The sequence below is a fragment of the Macaca nemestrina genome, chromosome 9, assembly GCF_043159975.1.
Source record: "Macaca nemestrina isolate mMacNem1 chromosome 9, mMacNem.hap1, whole genome shotgun sequence".
NCBI lineage: Eukaryota > Metazoa > Chordata > Mammalia > Primates > Cercopithecidae > Macaca > Macaca nemestrina.
Window position 1 is genome coordinate 86019801 of NC_092133.1, and position 20466 is coordinate 86040266.

Below are 20466 nucleotides of genomic sequence, written 5' to 3' on the forward strand. Positions count from 1 at the left end.
GGAGCTGAGCAGCAGCTCCACGGGAGGATTAGGTGGGCGTGGGTGAGAACAGAGGACCTAGACTGCTTGGGGTCTCAGCAGGATGAGGGTCCTGGGTGGGGTAGGCCTGAGGGAGCGCGGGCAGATTATGACGAGGGCCAGCCACTACTCACAGGAAGCCGCCTCATCCTGGAGGCGAGAGGGAGCCATTTACAACAGGAAATGACACGGATGAAGCTGTGTTTCAGAAAAATCCCTCAGCAGCCATGCAAAGGATGGATCGGAGCGGGAAGACAGGACACAAGCGCTCCCCTGGGAAATGTGCAGTGATTAAGCCTGTGGCGCTCCTGGTTTTCTATGTCTTTCGTCTCTGGCTCACAGAGATCATTTTCTCCCTAAAGAACAGGGGTGGCCTGACCCCCTCAGCTACCCTAGGGCTTAATTATGGAGAGGGAGGACTTGCAGGTGAGGTGTGGGTGACCCTTTGTGGAGGAGGGCATGGTTGATGACGAGGCATGGAAGACCCTATCCAAGTTCATTCGACCCCAAGATTGACACTCGCCACTTTCCAGTTAATGTTGAGATGCTGACTGCCCTCCTTCCCAACTCAGGTAACAGTCCTGTGTCCTGTGGCTGTTTTTCCTTTAACTCTGAGGTTTTGCTTCCGCATCACAGAAAAGTTCCCCCTACTTGGCCTCTAAATCAATAACTGACTGAAAGCAATAAAAATAGATCAAATGTATTTCTGGCTTTCTCAGTGTCTTCTGAAACAAGGAAGCAATGACAACTTTTCCTGGATGTGTGTGAATCAGCTCCAAGGCTTCCGAAGCTTCGCTGCAGAGGGTTCAGCTCCTATGGCCCCAAGAGGCTTCAAGGGATGCTTGGGCCAATGCCTCACCCCAAGGGGATGAGGGAGCACTGACATATGGGAACTGTAAATGCTTATTAGACAAGCTGGTCACACTGTCAGATAGAAAGTGCCTGTGTGATCCACGTGGCCTCATATTTATCTGATTAGCAGAACTTTGAAAGCAGCTTTTTGTGTTTGGTTGTTTTATTTAAAAAAAAAAAAAAAGGAAAAGCAGTTTTGATACCTTGATTTTAAAATTTAAAATGTCTAAAATGACTTTCTTCTTCTTCTTCTTTTTTTTTTTTTTTTTGAGACAGAGTCTCACTATGTCACCTAGGCTGGAGTGCAGTGGTACGATCTAGGCTCATTGCAACCTCCATTTCCTGGGTTCAAGCAATTCTCCTGCCTCAGCCTCCTAAGTAGGTGGGATTACAGGCACGTGCCACCATGCCCGGCTAATTTTTTTGTAATTTTTGTGGAGACGAGGTTTCACGATATTGGCCAGGCTAGTCTCAAACTCCTGACTTCAGGTGATCGGCCCGCCTCAGCCTCCCAAAGTACTGGGATTACAGGCATAAGCCACCATGCCTGGCCTCACCTTTTTCTTCTTTTGTCCTACCATTTTTTAAAAACTTCTGACTACTGTTAATGTCTAGAGTACATACTTCTTGCAAAATGCAATGTTGTCTTGGAAACCTAAGAAAAGATTCCCACTTGTTAATGGTCTGGGGATTGCAGGCACAAAGATACATGCTTTTCACCCAGAGCCTATAAATAATCTAATGTGGCAGCTGGTACACAATAGGCGCCCAATAAATGGAGATTCTCCCTGTGAGTCTTCCCACTTCTTGTCAATGAGTCAGTGGAGGTGGTCAGATTGGTTTCTAGACAGAGGGGCTGGGGAGCTCTGTGGCCTAGGACCACAGCAAGAAGCACTGTGTTACAGAGATTGGGGCAACATGGAACCATTACAGAATTAGACACCTAAATTGGTACCAGGCCCCCCAAAATAAGATGTCTCCAAGTTATTTTCTAAATTATCCACTAACTTTGTGTGAGTCAACAGGCGGCTATTGACTTTTGTTTTAGCTACCATCAAGACTTATTGATCTAAGAGATAAATATCGACCAAACTGAGACTGAGGTCAATGCTGGCCTCCTGGGAAAATAAATCTTGATATTCACCAAAACCTGCAGATGCTAGGTCTGATATTTTTGACTCTAAACTAATGGTCAGATAGAGGCCCAGCTGAAGTCAGCTCTTGTCTTTATTATGAATTGTTATAGGTGTAAACTAGTTTCCAAATTGACCTTGTTTCTGGAAAATTTGGTATAAAAACTTCCAACTTCTTCATATTTTAAATGATCAAGGGAAAACCTGTTATTTAACGAACTGTTATTGAGAATACTTCCATAAAATAAAGAATCCTTCTGAAATGCATATAACCACCCCAATCAATTATCTGTGAAAATTGAGAATTTCCTATGATAAGTCCCCACCCAGAGAAGCACATCAGTTCAAACACACAAGTCAAAAACAAAAAACTTGTAGTCAGGACCAGAGCTATATTTGAAACCTCTATTGAATCTGATATTTTTATAAGTTGCAAAAAATTGCTTAAGATAGCATTTTGCACCCAAGAGGTACACAAAGGATTTTCATGTTTAATGGATAAATGAGAGGTGGGTCCACCCAGGCTATGCACTGGGGAAAGTTGTTTCCTGAAGACTGATGACATTACACCTTATGGGTATGGATCATGTTTCTTAAACTGAGTGTTGTTTGTTCTCACATGCAAAGCTTGTAGGGGGCAATGGAAAAATCTAATTGTGAGAATTAAATATGATCACATGCCAAAAGCACTTTTTTGATCTATCCCTGGGACATATCAATGAAACTTCAATATACAGTTGTTTCTGTTATTAGCAGGGGTAAGAGACTGGATTAGAAACAATAAGTCCTGAGCAACTTAGAGAGAACATAAGGTGGGGAAATTAAGTGTAGTCACTCTGTAGTCACTCTTGAGGTAGTTGTTAAATATCAGAATTAGAAAGAAAAGATCTAAAAGAGCTACGTAAACAAACACACACACCCAGATGTGCAGTGCTGCACACAGTCTAGAGGACAGTGAACTTAGCCTGTCTATCTGCAGGAGACTGAATGTCAGAGGTGAGAACCGGGATGCTCCAAGGCCAAGGGAAATTGATTGTTTTAGCCTTTATGCTCCACAGTTTCCAAAAGCCCACTGAGTGCCAATGGTCAATAAGCCAAAAGGCTTGCTGCTGCATTTAAAAACCATATGGTACAGTCAACAGAGTAGAATTGATGAGGATTTTTTCATAACACGAACCAAATGGAACCCACTATATGAAAAGTCTACTAGAACCCACAGTTCACTGCAGGCAAAAGAAGACTCTCTTTAAAAAGCAGGTGAAGCACAGAACAGCAAGGACAGGAGCAAGGCTGAGCCACACAGGCATTCAGGATCACGCATAGAGAGCAGCCAGGCCCAGATTCCGCACTGAGGCAAAGCTTCCAATGTGCTGGTGAAAACCTTAGACTTCAGATTAAGCCCTGACTGCAACCCACAGCCGTGTGACCTTGGATAAGTCACCCACCTCTCACTTTACTGACTCTCAGAGGCTCATGCACCCCACTATGGATGTAATATTACAGAACCTACTCAACAGGGCTGGTGTGCAGAATCATAAACAAATATCAATTGCTCTAAACACATTTCTAAACATGAAGAATACAGCAGGAACCAGAGCAGGCAAGTTCCCTGCCTTCATGGATCTTGTAGCCTGGTAGAAGAGATGGATGATTAATAGATATAAACACAAAATATGTCAAGGTGGGTGGTGTTTTATTTAGGCTATCAGGACAGCTCCTTCATTACATGATGTTTGATCAGAGATTACAGGGGGTGAGGAATAAGCCATGGGCAGATCCTGGGGAGGACGTTCCAGGAAAAGGGGAGAGTGGGTACATGGGCCCTGACACAGGAGCATGTTTGGTATATTTAAGGATTAGCAAGGAGGCCAGTGTGGCTGAAGGGAAACAAGAGAGAGGGATGGTAGTAAAAATTACGTCAAAGAAGCAGTGGGGGCTAGATCATTCTGGGATGCACTGTCCAATGTGGTAGCCACTAGTCAAATGTGTTTACTAAGCACTGGAACTGTGCCTGTGAATTAAGATGTGCAGTAAGTGTCAAATAGACACTGGATTCTGAAGACTTAGCACAATAAAAATAATAGAAAATATGTAATTAGTAATTGCTATATTGATTACATGACTAAATGATATTTTTGATATGTTAAGTTAAATAAACTGTATCATTAAAATCTGTTTCATCTGTTACTTTTCACTCTTTTAATGTGGCTACTAGAAAGCTTAAATTACCTATGTGGCTCGAATAATATGAGGAATTATAGGTGACAGTCATGAGTTTGGCATTTATGTTCAGCAATACAGGAAGTTCAGAGAAATGCATTATGAAGTGCTTATCCTACTTCTCTGCACCTAGTGGAAAAAGTTTATGAATCTAGAATTCCATTCACAGACAAATTGCTCAAATGGAAAGGCAAGTAAAGGTCATGAAGGGAAAGACACTGGACTCAAAAAAAGAGGAATAAATAAGTTCATATAATTGTTTAGAATATGGTGATGAAATTAGCAAATAATGATTGTTGAAATAGAAGGTATAAGGTAAAATAAAAAAGAGTCTGACAAACAGATAAAATTGGATCCATTTCTAAACTCCAAATGGATCAGAGAAATACAGGCAAAAAAGAAACTGCACAAGTACTTCATTTTAACTATCTTGGTGGATGTGAACTGGCTTTATGCTTTTAAATCGCACTGTCATGATGCCTATGAGGTTACGGACTTTTTATGAGTTTACTGGCTATTTGTATATCTTCTTTTGTCAAGTGCACATTTAAACCTTCTGCCCATTTTTTGGTAGTGCTGTCTTTTTATTTCTTATTGATTGGTAGGTGTTCATGTGTTCTAGATAAGAAACCTTTGTCAGGTCAGCCAGGTGCAGTGGCTCATGCCTGCAAACCCAACACTTTTGGAGGCCGAGGTGGGAGGAACACTTGAGGCCATGAGTTTGAAACCAGCCTGGACAGCATGGTGAAACCCTAACTATACTAAAAATACAAAAACTAGCCTAGCATAGTGGCATGCACCTGCAATCCCAGCTACTTGAGAGGCTGAGGCACAAGAATCACTTGAACCCAGGAGGTGGAGGCCACAGTGAGCTGAGGTGGCACCACTGCACTCCAGCTTGGGTGACAGAACAAGAAAGAAGAAAGAAAAGAAAAGAAAATTAATGACAAGAAAAGAAGGAAGGAAGGAGAGAGAGGGAGAAAGAAAGAAAGAAAGAGAGAGGGAGGGAGGGAGGGAGGGAGGGAGGAAGGAAGGAAGGAAGGAAGGAAGGAAGGAAGGAAGGAAGGAAGGAAGGAAGGAAGGAAGGAAGGAAGGAAGGAAGGAAGGAAGGAAAATCAGAGAAAAGAAAAGAAAGGAGGGAGAGAGGGAGGGAAACCTTTGGCAGATATATGCACAGAGATATGTTCTCCCAATCTGCAGCTTGCCTTTTCATTATTTTAGCGGTATCATTAATCAGAACAGAAGTTCTAAATGTTAATATATCCCAGATTTCTTTATCCATTCCTTTATGGTTGGTGCTTTATGTGTCTTGTTTAAAAACATCTTTGTTTACTCTGAAATTAGGAAGAAATGCTATCTTCAGGAAGCTTTACTTTGTTTGTACCTTTCATACTTATGTGTATGATCCATCTCCTGTTAACTTTTGTGTGTGGTGTAGAGTAGGGGCTATAGATCTTTTTCTCATATGGATATCCAACAAACACGTCACCATACATTGAAAAGATAATATCTTTTTCACTGCACTGCAGTGTCACTGTTGTCATAAATCAAATGACAATCCTATGCAGTTGTGTTTGGAGCTCTTTATTCTGTTCCTTTGTCTACTTGTCTGCCCTTGTGTTAATACCCCATTGTATTACTAACACTTGCTTTAATGTAGATCTCGAGAATTGGCATATAAATCCTCCACCTTGCACTCCCCTCTCAAGATTGTCTTGGCCCTTTGCAGTACATACACACTTTAGCATAGCTTTGACAGTCTCTCTCTCTCTCTCTCTCATGCACACACACACAACTAACTGCTGAACAATATTAACAACAAAATAAATAATAATGTAGTTAAAAACTAAAAAATAAATATCCACGCATCCATACTGATATCAAGGAATTACTGAATAATAAACAAATGAGAAAAGGGGGCCACTCTTCCTTATAGAAGAATTCCAAATAGTACATCTAGAAAGATTAAGGGAAATAGAAAATCACCCTTAGCGCACCATAGTAAAATCTGCTGCAAGCAAAATCCACTGATGAATGCAAAATTAGTGGACAAAAGTTCAAGGAAAAACAAGATATTTGCAAGCCTTAACATATCTCCCCTAAGATTCTTATGAATTACTGTGGTGGATTTAACATATCCACAAATTCATGACACGTCTCCCTTAAGGTGGAGCTTAACTCTCCTCACCTTGAATGTGAACTGGACTCAGGGACTGGCCTCTAACAAATAGAGTCTGGAAAGGAGAAAATAGTAACTTCATAGTAAAGAAACCTGGCAGACACCACCTTAACCAAGTGATTGAGATGGGGATCACCATTAGCAAGATATATTGATGTCATGCACCCCGACACCATGCAATGAGAAGGGAGCTCCACCTCTGTGCTGTTTGTCCCCAAAATCCGTAACCCCATGATATAGTTCGGCTCTGTGTCCTCACCCAAATCTTATCTCGAATTGTAAACCCCACGTGTCAAGGGACGGAAGTGATTGGGTTAGGGGGTGGTTTCCTCCCTGCTGTTCTCATGACAAGTGAGTGAATTATCATGAAATGTGATGGTTTTATAAATGGTAGTTTTTCCTGTGCTCACACACACCCTCTCTTATCTGCCTCCATGTAAGATGTGCCTGCTTCCCCTTCCACTATGACTGTAAGCTTCCTGAGGACTCCCCAGCCATGAGGAACTGTGAGTCAATGAAACCTTTTTATAAACCTGTTTACAAATTACCCAGTCTTAGGTAGTATATTTATAGCAGTGTGAGAACTGACTAATACACCCCATTTCTGATGCTCAGAAAACCTCAGAGAGTACCAAATTGAGGGACATTCTAAAAAATCACTGGCCACTACTCTTTAAAAGTGTCAAAGCCATGAAAGAAAAAGACAGCCTGCAGAGCTGTCTTGGATTGTTGGAAAGCAAGGAGATGTAACAACTAAATGCAATGTGAGATCCTGGATTTGGATCCTACACCGGAAAAGGAACATTAGCAGGTGGACCAAAATCTGGTTAAGTCCGAAGTGTAGTTAATAGCAATGAACCAATGTTAATTTCTTAGTTTGATACATGTACCATGGCTCTGTAAGAAGCCAACACTAAGAGAAGGTGGATGAAGGTACATGGGACCTCTCTGTGCTAGCTTTATAACTTTTCCATAAATCTAAAATTGTTCAAAATCAAAAGCTAAGGCATATTTTATGGAAAACATGTGCAGCAGTCTCTTTGGAGTAATTATCAGGTAAATGTGTGCAAGCAGGTCCACTTTCTATTTTATACATTTCTGAATATGGCTTTTCTCCCTTTTGAAACAGAGCATTTATAATAGAAAATATTTGGATTTTTAAAGAGTTACTCTGGGAACTAAGTATGGAGAAAGGCTGACTCAAAAGCTGACACCCGAGAAGAGAGAATGCTTTTGTTTGGGGACAAAAGTTTCTAAAACTTTCTGCATGTTTTCAGTTAATAAAGGCACCGTTTTGGAATCTGAATTGTGTCTGAGGCTTACACAAGGAATACAGAAGATGGTTACTTACCAGGGTGACTTTTCTCTGTGGTTTCAGCAACTTCGGTTTATGGAACGTGGGGGCTATCGGAGCTGTGGAAGTAGGTCAAGGGTTTAGCTTGCGGTTCCTCCCAGAATACTTAGTGGCCACACATCATGAGCATCAGGGACATATTCTGAGAGGTCTCAGACCCCTTCCTGGTCCCATGGAAGAACTTTCAGATCTAGGTGTCAGCAGGTTCCCCTCAGTGGGGGTGATCCTCCCCTAGTCTTTGAACATGTCGTCATCTCACTCAGCCAGGTTAACAAAAGAAGTCTGGATAAAACTCTGCCAGCCACATGGATGTCAGGTGTGCAGGTGAGAACCAGATGCACCCAGTGAAGCCTGAAGCCGGGACCTTCCCTGGGAGACTCCGTCCTAGCCACACACTAGCGCTGATCACAGTGACTCTTGATCCTCATAGCAGCCCTGTGAGGTCATCAGGGAGGGTCTTATTGTCCCCACTTGACAGAAAAAGAAAGTGAGGCCCTTCCCACTGTGTCAAGTCATTAGTCTTGAACCATTTAGGATTTGAACTTGGCATTGAAAGTAAGGCTCTACCACTTACCTAAGTCTCACTTTCAACTTTTGTAAGGGTGGATAATAGCTACTGTGGAATGAATTACATCAAGCGGTATGATGCCTGGCCCAGGTAGGCATTCTCTACTCCCTTCCCTCCCAGGTCCATGCTTTTCATTCCCCTGCAGTACGACCACACCCTCCAGCCCTCTTTCCACTCCATGTGTGCTCAGCCTCACCACCACTGGCCTCCCCACAGAGCTTGATGTGTCCCTAGGGGACAGCCTGCAAAGTCACAGTTGAGGGATAGAATTGTTCATTTGGGCAACCCTTGTATTCCCCCAACTATATTTCAAATTTGGTGAGGTATAAATATCTCCTAAATTGACCAGTTATTTTAGGAACTATCTATAATCAGTCTTGGTTCTCCTAATACTCTTGCAGTTCTTTCCTCCAGAAACACCTATCTTCCTCACTTACATTGCTCTAAATCATAACTGGAATCACAGGATAGCCCTCATTTTATACCCAGGGCAAATGTGAAATAAATTGCACACCTGGTTGATATCTTTAAAAATTCAGAGAGCCTTTCTTCCCTTGAGTGAACCAAGAAGACTTCCTCATCCCACCCCACCACCCCACCTCATGTGTGGTACATGTTAATAGTTCAAAGTGAAACACAATCTGGAATCATCTGTGGATGTTGATCTTCCCCCTGCTAAAGCTATGCTAGGCCCTTGCTTCCTCCTCCACCTCCACCCCCAACCCAAGTACTGGGTTAAGGGCTGAGGTGGTTGAGCACCAGTTATGCCCAGAATCTAGGTGGGGGTCCAGACTATACAATCATTAAATGTCATGTTATATTCCCCATCTGCCTATGCTCCCTGTCATAATCCAACATGGAAGCCCAGACCCACATGGATCAATAATGATAGTTTCCAGGTAAAAAACTGCAGGCCAGCTCCTTACCTTTGGCAGGGACTGCAGGAGGAATGTCAGGCTTCTCCTTCTGCCTCTTGCCCTTCTTGGGCTGTAGTGGGGCCAAGCTGGTCACGCTAGTGACAGTCTCCCCTGAGCTGTAGAAGAAAAAGTTTCCAGTGAAACCAAAGGCAGATTTGTTGCAAAAGAGAAAGGGAAAAAAACCCCACAATAGCTTCCAATAGTTTCTGAGTGCTCCCTGTGTACCTGTGTAAGGTAAGGTTATCATATGGGTAGACTAGAAGCATTCTGTGCTCATCTCCAGGGAGGTCTGGAAGTCTGGTACTGATCTTTGGCCAAGATAACAAGGATGAGTTGAGCCAGTTGGTGATTTATAATGAATGTGCTGTTTACAGTTTCAAATTCCTTGGAGGGACCCAGGGCTAGCTTGTGTACATTGCCTAGGGATGCATGGGTTGAAGGCTGACACCTGGTTTAACTGATTACATAGGTTGGCTTGGTTCCATCGCCAGTGGGGTATTATTTATGCCACTAGAAGCTTCTGCTTGAGCTCCCTAAAACCAAAGTTCCTTGCACACATCTCTGTGGTTCATAATCCAAAGGCAAACATCTCCCCAGCAACTGAGAAAGTGTTCTGGGGAACTGCACCTGGACGTGTCTGGGGTCCCCTGCGACTGCCGGAGCTTTCTTCTCCTGCTGCACCTTTACCTTTAGGACAGGTGAAGGGAGCTCACCTTGAGGAGTGCTGGGAGTGTTTCCAACTACCTTGACCCTGTGTAATTACTGCAGTATCAGCTTCTTAATATGTGTTAGCCATAACCCAAAGGAACGGGAAGATAAGCCTTTTACATTACAGGTAAGGAGGACAAGGCTTAAATAGGCTACATGATTGCTCTAAGTGACACTGTTAGTAAGCAGCAAATAGGAAAGCTGCAAACATACAATGCTCCGATATGAAACTTGTTCTCGGTGCTACTCATGGGCTGGAGTTCGCAAACTTTCTTGAATGACCATTCATCTTCTTTCAAATGCTTCCTATTCACTCCAGTAATCCAGAGGGAAGTACCTTTTATAATCTCTTATCCTCAGGTACATGTCCCAGCTAGGTAAGTACAGGTCTCAAGACAGGCTATCTCCCTAATACAAACAGAATTTCTAGAAATCCATAAAAATATGACCCAATCAACAAAATAAAAGAAGGGGGGGAAACAGGCAGTTTTTACACATAAGGAAAGACTCATGTACACAGGAAAACATGCTAAAGCTCCCTCAGGAGAGAGGAATTCCAGTAAAAATACATTGACTTCTTTCCCCCCCCCCCCAAATCAAAATGCCTGCAGTCAAATGTGAGGCAAAGCAGTCTTGGTAAGGGTGCAGGGAATCTGGCACTCAAAAATATCGCTGGCAGCAGTGTGACCCTTCCCGATGGAGAACGATTTTGTAACATCTATCAAAATTACAGGCGCTTAGATTCTGACCTGGCAATTTCATTTCCAGGAATTCATTCTATGGATATCCTTGCACATGTAGGAAATGTTGGGTGCATAAGATCAGTCATTACAGCACTGTTTATAATAGCAATGGATTAGAAACAGCCTATCTTCCATCAGCAGGGGACTAGTTGAGTAGATTATGGTGAATCCGTGCATGGGGTCATCTGTAAAAAGACGAAGAAGCTACATGTGTCCTGATAAGGAAAGATGCATTGTTCAGTGGAAAAGCTAGGTGTTGGACAAGGTATAAAATGTGCCACTTCTACATAAAAATAAGGGGAAATAAGAATATATATTAGTATTTGCTTACACAAGCTTAAAGAAGCTCCAGAAATATTCACAAGAACTTAAAAATAGTGGTTCCCTAGAATGGGGGTGCTAAGGAACTAAACAGATGTGAGACAGGACAAGGAGAATCATTACTGGATATGTTTATAATTAAATGCAAATAAATATACACACGGGTAATAAGAGATAGGCTATTCTAATAATAGTCCTAGATATTTAAAAATAAATAAAAATTGAATCACACGTTGTGGGAAAAATTCCAAGAATACAATTCCCACTGAGATTCCCCAAAGATGCCTTATTTTTATTGGGAACGGAGATTCTAACTGGTCATAGTTTTAGAGTATAGGGTCAATTGTGTAAATGCACAAATAGCCAAAAAGAATGTGAATTTACAAAACTTTGACCAACGAAAGCAAACAAGGGATCCGAAATTCTCAGAACTGTTTACATATACAACCACATGTTCAGCTTCATTCTGTAGTTTTATAAACTCTTGAAATGCCTATTTTCTTATTTCCAATATAAAATAATGCATGCTCGTGTTTAAAAGGGGTAATTACAGGCATGGAAACCAAAGAAAATAAGACTGTCATAACCAAAACACAACCTTCATAAATATTTTCACTCTTTTTCCTCTTCCTCGCTTTTGCTTTTAAATAAGTTTTCATTCACAGAAACATTGAGTGGAAGATAGATTTCCCGTATAGCCCTACCCCCACACATGCACAGCCTCTCCCATGATCAACATCCTGTACTACAGTAGTGCATTTGCTACAACTAAGGAATCTACATTAGACATCAGTATCCCTCAAAAGTCCACAGGTCACCTTAGGGTTCACTCTTGATGTACAGCATATTCTATGGGTTTGGACAAATTTATACTGGCATGAACCCAGCGTCATAGCATCATACAGAGTAGTTTCGCTCCCTAAGTATCCTCTGTGCTCTGCCTACTCATCCCTCCCACCACCCTCACCCTTGGCAACCAGCCATCTTTCAATGTCTCCACAGTTTTGTCTTTTCCAGGATATCATAGAATTGGAATGATACACTATACAGCCTTTTCAGATTGACCTCTTTCACTTAGCAATATGCAATTACCCTTCCTCCATGTCTTCTCATGGACTGACAGCTCATTTTCTTTCTTTTTTTTTTTTTTTTTTTTTTTTTTTTTTTTTGGTGATAGTTTCTCTCTGTCACCCAGGCTGGAGTGCAATGGCATGATCTCAGCTCACTGCAACCTCCGCCTCCCAGGTTCAAGCAATTCTCCTGCCTTAGCCTCCCAAGTACCTGGGATTACAGGTGCCTGCCACCACACCCAGCTAATTTTCGTATTTTTAGTAGAGATGGGGTTTCACCATGTTGGTCAGGCTAGTCTCGAACTCCTGACCTCAGGTGATCCACCCGCCTTGGCCTCCCAAAGTGCTGGGATTACAGGCATGAGCCACTGCTCCCAGCCTGACAGCTCATTTCTTTTGGGCGCTGAGTAATATTCTGTCATCTGGATTTACCACAGTTTATGCATTCACCTGCTGAAAGGCGTCTCAGCTGCTTCTAAGTTTTAGCAATTATTAATAAAGCTGCTATAAACACCCATGTGCAGTTTTTTTGTGTGTAGATACAAATTTTCAACCCTTCCTTGTTCATATATAGTGTTTTTAATCATATTATAATTTTGTATTTTTATTTTTACTTAATCTAAATTTTTCATATTGTTATAGTCTCATACTATTCCAGTGAGGAAATAAGCTGATGTTTACTTAGCCATTTCCCTAACATCTAAACATCTCATTTCTTTCTCAGTTTAATATAGAAATGACACTGCTAAAAATGTATTTGTGCATAATGGTTTTTTATTCTTAGACTTTCATTTTGGGGTTGAATTTCTAAAGCTGGAATTACTAGGTCATGGAAAAGGACTATTTTCAAGGCTATTTAATACTTACTGTCAAAATGATTTTTGACAAGTTAGTACTACACCACAGCTATGCCACTCAACAAATGAGAATACCTACGTCACCCTCTTTAACACAATTTGTCAATTTTTTAAAAATGACTCATTTAATGAAGAAAAAGCTGATCCCTTTTTGATTTGCATTTCTCTGATTTCTAGTGAGAATAAACACTTCCCATGTTTGTCTAAGGAGTCTTCTCATTTATGATGTAAGGATAGCTCCTTCTCTTGATTTAGATTTTTTGTTTGTTTGTTTGTTTGGATCTTGATTTAGGATTTTCTTGATTTCTACTCTTGATTTAGGATCTTGAGCTTTCCTTACAGGTTTGCAAGCAACTTTTACACCATTTGGACATATTTATTGAAAATAGTTTTCCCAATTCCCTTTGAATTCTGGCTTTTTGTTCAATGCACAGTTTTTAAATTTGTTTTTGCTAAAATCTTTTGACGTTTTCCTTTCTTCCTTTGCCTGAAAACTTGGGTAGTCTCCCCAACTGCACCTTGCACAGTGTAGAATCAAATAGTATTTCCACTTCCTATTCTCTTTTTGGATTTTTTTTTTTTTTTTTTTTTTTTTTGAGATGGAGTCTCGCTCTGTCGCCCAGGCTGGAGTGCAGTGGTGCAATCTCGGCTCACTGCAAGCTCCGCCCCCCAGGTTCACGCCATTCTCCTGCCTCAGCCTCCCATGTAGTTGGGACTACAGGCGCCCGCCACCACACCCAGCTATTTTTTTTTTTTTTTGTATTTTTAGTAGGGACGGGGTTTCACTGTGTTAACCAGGATGGTCTCGATCTCCCGACCTCGTGATTCGCCCACCTTGGCCTCCCAAAGTGCTGGGATTACAGGCATGAGCCACCGCGCCCGGCTGGATTTATTTTTTTAACTCTTTAATATAAAATGTAAGTTTCCGGAACATCATTTTTATGTACTTGTAACATCATGTTCAAGGATTTCTTAAGCTGGAAAACACCTGCTTTGTCATCATAATTTTCCTTCGAAACAGTAAAACTGCACTAGATTTAATTTTATTTCATATTTTGACAATTTGATCTCATTTAGACAATGAATCACCACATTGACATAGGGTAGACACTCTCTCAGAATCTTGTTTCTCCCCTTGAGCCAGCAGAACTGGTCGGAATTTTTGGCTAAGAAAGTCCACCTTATGATTAACTTACAAGAAAAGTTATTCGACATCTCAGGTTGGAACAGGGCTATATTTTGTCTCTGACACAACAGAGCAAGCCTTGTCGGAGTGAGTCAAACCAAGAAAGACAGAAAACAGGCCCGCCTGGAAACTCCCTCTAAATTAGAGAGCTGTTTGATTAGAGAGAAGTGCTATTTGTGGGAGCTCGTTGTGGAGCAAGGCTATTTTTCTGTCTCCAACAGGGGCAGGCAGGACATCGCACGTGCAGAGGCCTTGCTGTAAGATGTACCGGGTTCTGGCCTGGCCACCTCCCAAAAGGAGCTTCTGTCCCACAAAGGCGTGGCAGTTCTGCTCTATGACACACAGCAGCTGGATTGAGTGAACAGGCGCTGTCAAGCCAAATACCCCATTCAGAAACCCTTAGTGCATGGAGCTAATGGAGCTATGTTGGCTCCAGTCCGCCCAACATCCTTCCAGGCACCCTGAGCTCTTCTTGTTCCACACGTCTTTGAAAGGTGTCACTCAGCTGATTATTTTACTTCCAGAAACGTCCATTTGTTTCCTGTCTTCCTGCCTGTCTATCTCGGTTCTGACAAGAAAGATGCCTGACGCAGATGGAGGGAGGGATCCATCAGTTCCTTTCCAAGCAGCTCTATGGCCTCCTTCCAAGATTTCACACAACATACTCGCCACCCCATAACCCCATGCCCGGAACATTATGTGCAGAATCTTGAAGGAGGGGAATTGATCTCCACAACCATGGTGCCAATTAGTTGTCATCTTTTAAAGGAAAATGAATAATAGTAACAACTGTAGGTACCCCTTCTCCCCAGGGTCAGCTGCCATTGATAAAGGCCAAGAACTCGTGCAAACAGGGCGAGTTCCCCAATGTCTTGCCTTAGGCTTTTTGAACTTGCTCTAGCAGCTTTCCCTGCCACAGAAACACACAAAGTCAATTGGTGCCATATGCCAAGAGCTGCTTAAAAGTTGCAGAACTTCACTTTCAAGATGGATGAATGGTGCCACCCACTCACAGGGACCCTTTGAAATGATTCTTTTCCATTAAGTGGGTGACATGTTCCAAGCACATAGAATTGTGTCTAGAGCATACTAAGTGCTTATAGGGAGTCACCTATCATGACCTTATCAGCATTATTATACATCATTATTACCACAGAAACTGCTTTCTGAGTCCTTGAATCGGAAGCAGGACAAGGCAGTATTCTCTACAACCTAAGTGAGTGCCGATGCACTGAGAAAGGACGCCAGATCCTTGTGAATCACAAAGCTGCGCTCTCTGCTGCATCTGCTCCATGATGTTTCTGCATGCATCCTCTGCACAGCATTAGAATAAATGCTGCTCCTTTGTGAGGTATTTGCCAAGCCATCTCCCTGTCCACAGTGCCCCCATGACCTTTACAATAAATGGTTTACGTCACCCAAGAAGCTCATCCTTAGAGCCACAAGAAGCTCCTGCAGCTGCGAGGGAAGCTCTTCCTTTGCATTTCCCTGCTGGCTTCATGAAGTCCACAGCAGAGACTTTGCCAGGCTGGCATTTTTGTTTGAGCTAACATTTTTGTACACTAGCTGGTGAGATCAGGAGATAATTTAGTGGTGCTCTACAGGGTCGCAGGTTTGTGTCCTAGTAATAATGGCAGGGAGAGGTGACTCCTCAGCATCTGCCCAGCCAGGGGTAAGGCTGTGTTTGAGTGGGAGACCCCACTCTCTGCTCAGCCTCAGTCCATGCTGGAGGCTGCTCCACTAATGGCCGGGTTGTGCTTGCTGGTTAGGAAGAGAGATGACTTATTCACAAAGGCCATGGGTGGATGGATGTGGGCTGACCCCTGCTGGCACCTGTCCCTGCTCAGGGGAGCCTGCCTGGCCTGGGTTCTCATCACCACCTGGACACAGCACTTCCCAGAGAAGGGCAGGGGCTGGAAGCCACCACCCTGATGACCCTTTGTCCCTCTGGCTAGAGTTGCCCTGAGATCTGCCCACTGTAGCATCACCAGTTAGGTGAGCCTGCAAGATTCCTTCCTGGACAAGACCATCTGAGCCAGCTTTTCTGTCACCTGGTATATTAGTTCATTTGTGTTGCTATAAAGGAATATCTGAAACTGGGTAATTTATCAAGAAAAGAGGTTTATATTGGCTCATGGTTCTGCAAGCTGTGCAGGAAGCATGGTGCTGGCATCTGCTTCTGGGCCTCTGGTGAGGGCCTCAGAAGCTTCCAATCATGGTGGAAGGCAAAGGAGGGGCCTGCTTATCACCCTGCGAGAGAGGGAGCAAGAGAAAGAGGAAGGAGGGGCCAGGCTCTTTTAAACAACTAGATCTTATGTGAATTCATCAGGTGAGAGAACTCATTTATTACAAGGACAGACCAAGCCATTCATGAGGGATCCGCCCCCATGACCCAAACATCTCCCACCAAGCCTACCTCCAGCCTGGAAATTACATTTCCACATGAGATTTGAAGGGGACAAACATCCAAGCCGTAACCTGGATTCAGAAGGTTTGTAAATGACAGAGGGTTAGTCATTGGTCTAATCATTGGCAGTTTCATCCATGCTTTTAGTCTGGGGGAACCAATTGTGCCTTGCAGAGTTTTTCTGAGAATGAGAAATAATCTAGTAGAGCTGGGCTGCACCAGTCCATGACCACTGTTCTCTCATCGAATTCCTATGGAAACCCTTAGCGACAGTGACAACAGGCTAATCTGTGCCTGTCTGTGGAGGACGAAACATTCCCAGAAAGGCCAAGTGGCCCAAGGTCACAAAGCTGCCAAGTGGCACAACTTGACCTGACACTTAAGCTGTCAGAATCCAGGTGCATGTTCTTTATGCCAGGAACCAACCCCGTCTCATAGGCCTGCCCTGCCCACTCCTACCCCTGCCTGGAGGACTGTGGAAGAAGGACACTGGGCCTGAGTGCTGGGGTGCAGTGGGGACATGACAAGGTAGTAATGACTGGGGGGCATGGGAGAGAGGTGGCCAGGCAGACCCCATCCCTGAGTCTATTGCCCCCATCCTTACCACCTTGCTTGTTCAGGTGAACGTGGGCAGAGGGAGGGCACAAGCATGCATGTGGGTTAAAATCCAAGCAAGCAACAATGAGAAATGGCTGGGGCACAGCAAAAGTCTGTTTAGAGTTCTGGTGTTCTTTGAGACTGAAGGTTCACTCAGGAGGAGAATGACCTGACTCTGACATGTGTCCCAGAAAAGCTCCTGAAAGAACTGATTAATCTGACCCTACAACTGATCACAGCAAAGCCTGTTCATTTTGGTGAGGTTTGCATTCACAAATAGATGCCTCTAATGAGAGGCCATTGGACCTCTAGAAGTCAGGGGTCTGCAATGTCTCTGCAGTCATCCTCAGCTTCCATAACTATACCTGCTGCTTCTCCTTCCATTGCCTTGACTTTCTGTCCCATTCATTGCTGCACTATACTTTCCCTCATTGGCAAGTACTTTATTGTCTCAACCCCATAAGCAGAGGTGAAGCAAAAGGCCAGAAGACATCCTGGTTGGGAACTGCCATTGTGGTGCCCCTTCAGTCCTCTCCACAACTTTCTTTAACTTGCCCCTGCAGGAAGGAAGGCATCTGGATCCATTGAAGAGGTGTTGCAGAATGGACTGCATCACAGCTCTGTGCAACTGGGGGGATTTCATTTTCACTCTGGGTTTCCAGGAATTTTGGAGCAATTTTATATCCTCCAGCTGAGCTGCTCTCAGGGCTGTCCTCCCTGGGAAGGGCACATTTAACCTCACAGATCCTTGAGACGTTTACTCAGGCCCTGCTCTCTGCTCTGCATCCTCAGAGCACTCTGCCCTGGGAAAGGAACAGTCTCCACTCCTGAAGGTCAGGGCCACCCCTCCAAGAGACTGCAATTTACAACTTCAGGGACAATAAACATTCAAGATGAGATTTATTTTCCTTCCGTTTGAACTTTTCTTAGCAAGTCATGGAATTCCCTTGAGTCTCCAGGTTCTGGCCCGGTCACTTGGCAAGGCCCCTCATTCAGTGACCGCAGCCTCAAAGTCAGCACATGGTCTCTTCTGGAGGCCCTTCCCCTCCCCTGCCTGAGACTTTCCAACCCAGGCTTCTTGTCCTGACCCTGTGCTTTTTGTCTGTTCCCCCTTAGGATGAAATGGTCAAAAGCCAGAGAAGGGGATTCTTCCTGATCACAGCTTAAGACTCCAGGGCCCCATTTGCCCATGGCAGCAGCACAGAGCAGGCAGACAGATGAGGGTGCTGGGACCTGGGAGCTCCTGGCACAACAGGGACAGGAGGAGCTGCCTGGGCTACATAGGCAGAGTACAATTCACACTAAAGCCAGGCATAAAGGCAAGAATTGACCAATTCAGTAGCACTGGCAGCCAGTCTGGGCTGCACTAAGTCCAACAGGCATGAAGTTCTAATCGGGAAAAATGAATGCAGAGTTGGCCGGGAGCTGACTACCAGGTTTATGGGTCAAGGCCTGGCCCTAGCAGGGTCCTGGGATGGAGGTAGAGTAAATGCAGGCTTTCTAGAGGCAAATCTGTGGGCTGACCCAACAGGAGACTGCTCATATGGGAGAACTGCCACTCAGACACCCAACCAACCTGACAGTGCCCAGCATGACTGGCAGAGAAGGAGGCAGCCTTTGAACAAGATTCTGTGGTCATCTTGACCTCAGTTATCCCAGGGCTGAGGGGAGATCAAACTCTAATGTCCACCAGGCTGGGATGACATCTTTCCTGTACTTCCAGCCTCAGTCAGCCCCAGCTCAGACTGGGGCAACTGTAAGGAAAAAAAGAGGGGCCCCAGTCACCAGAGGCTGCTTGCTAGACACAAAAGGGCAGACAAAAACATCACAGAAAGCAAATTCTGAGCATGTTGGCAGGCTGATCATCCACAGCTCTGACCATCTCCAGCCATTACCCAAGTCTGAAATGCCAGAATCACCCTAGTCTTGGGGACCTTATTGGGACATATGCTTTAAAAAAGAAACAAATGGTTTTATTGAGGCATAGTTGATGTACCATAAAATGTACTGATCACAAGTGTACAATTCAATAGCTTTTAGATTCATGCATCACTACAATACAGTTTTAAAACATTTCTATCACCACCAAAGATTCCATCTTGTATATTTATAGCTAATCCCCACTCAGCTCTAGGAAACCACTAATCCACTTTCTGTCTCCATAAATTAACCTTTTCTAAGCATTTCATAAAAATGGAATCATATATACGTAATTTTTTGCATCTGACTTTTTCCACTTAGTATTGTTGGGGCTCATCCATGCTTTGGTCCATACACAGTGTGTTCCTTTCTATTACTAAGTGGTACCTCACTGGGTGGATATATTAATTTTGTTTTCCAATTCATGAGTTGATGGGTATATCTAGATTGTCTCTGGTTTCTGGTTATCATGAACACAGCAGCTATGACCAACTGCATATATGTTTTTGTGAGACATATGCTTTCTCTTGGGTAGATTCCTATGAGCGGAATTGCTAGGTCATAGAGTAACTTAAAGGTTTTAAGAAACCACCAAGTTTTTTTCCCAAGTGGTGGCACCATTTTATATTCCCACCAACAATGTACAAAGATCCAATTTCTCCACATCTTTGCCAGAAATTGGTATTGTCTGTCTTTTGGATTATAGCCATCGTAGTGGGAGTATAGTGATATCACATTGTGGTTTTAATTTGCACTTCCCTAATAAGTAATGACACTGAACATCTTTCAGGTACTTGCTCACCATTTGGATATCTTCTATAGGAAAATATCTATTGAAATCTTTTGTGCCCATTTTTAATTGTGTTATCTGTCACCTCATTATTGAGTTGTGAGAGGTCTTTATATATTTTAGGAACAAGTTCTTTATTGGTTTATCTGATTTGCAAGTATGGGGCTTACTTATCTTTTCATTTTCTTAATGGTGTCTTTGGAAACGCAAAGGTTTTTAATTACATCAGTCCTTTCATTTATGGATCCTGTGTTTAGTGTCATTTTGCCCAACCCAAGGTCACAAAGAGTTTCTCCTGCTTTCTTCTAGAAATGTAATTTTAGCTTTTATGCTTAGGTCTAAGATCCATTTTTAGTTAATTTTGGAGGCAATGTGAGGCAAGGGTCTCAGTTCATGTTTCTGTATATGGATACCCATGTGACCCAGCACTGTCTGTCAAAAGGACAAAGCTTTCCCTTTAGAACTGTCCTGCCATCTCTGTCAAAAGTCAGTTGGCCATAAATATAAGGATTTATTTCTGGACTCTCAATTATGCTACATTGATCTATATACTTTATATCAATACTTCAGTGTCTCCAGTACTCTACCATTAGAATAAGTTTTGGACAGAAGAACTGTAAGTCCTC

General features: G+C 43.1%; 1 protein-coding gene across 8 annotated transcripts in view; it reads right to left on the bottom strand.

The window, feature by feature from the left end:
• LOC105486649 (V-set and transmembrane domain containing 4) overlaps positions 1-20466 on the bottom strand; it is a 147501-nt gene that overhangs the window by 66102 nt on the left and 60933 nt on the right. For 7 of the 8 annotated variants that reach the window (XR_011607913.1, XR_011607914.1, XM_071069971.1 and 4 more), the window contains 2 exons: positions 9251-9357; positions 7754-7815 (listed from right to left, as the gene is read on the bottom strand). Coding sequence is in view for 5 of the 8 variants with exons in the window: in XM_071069971.1 (XP_070926072.1) it covers positions 7754-7815; positions 9251-9357 (169 nt within the window). In the remaining 3 variants the exon portion in view is untranslated. Of the gene's footprint in view, positions 1-6411; positions 6458-7753; positions 7816-9250; positions 9358-20466 lie in introns of those variants that run through there. The other variant, XM_071069972.1, reaches the window with a different exon arrangement.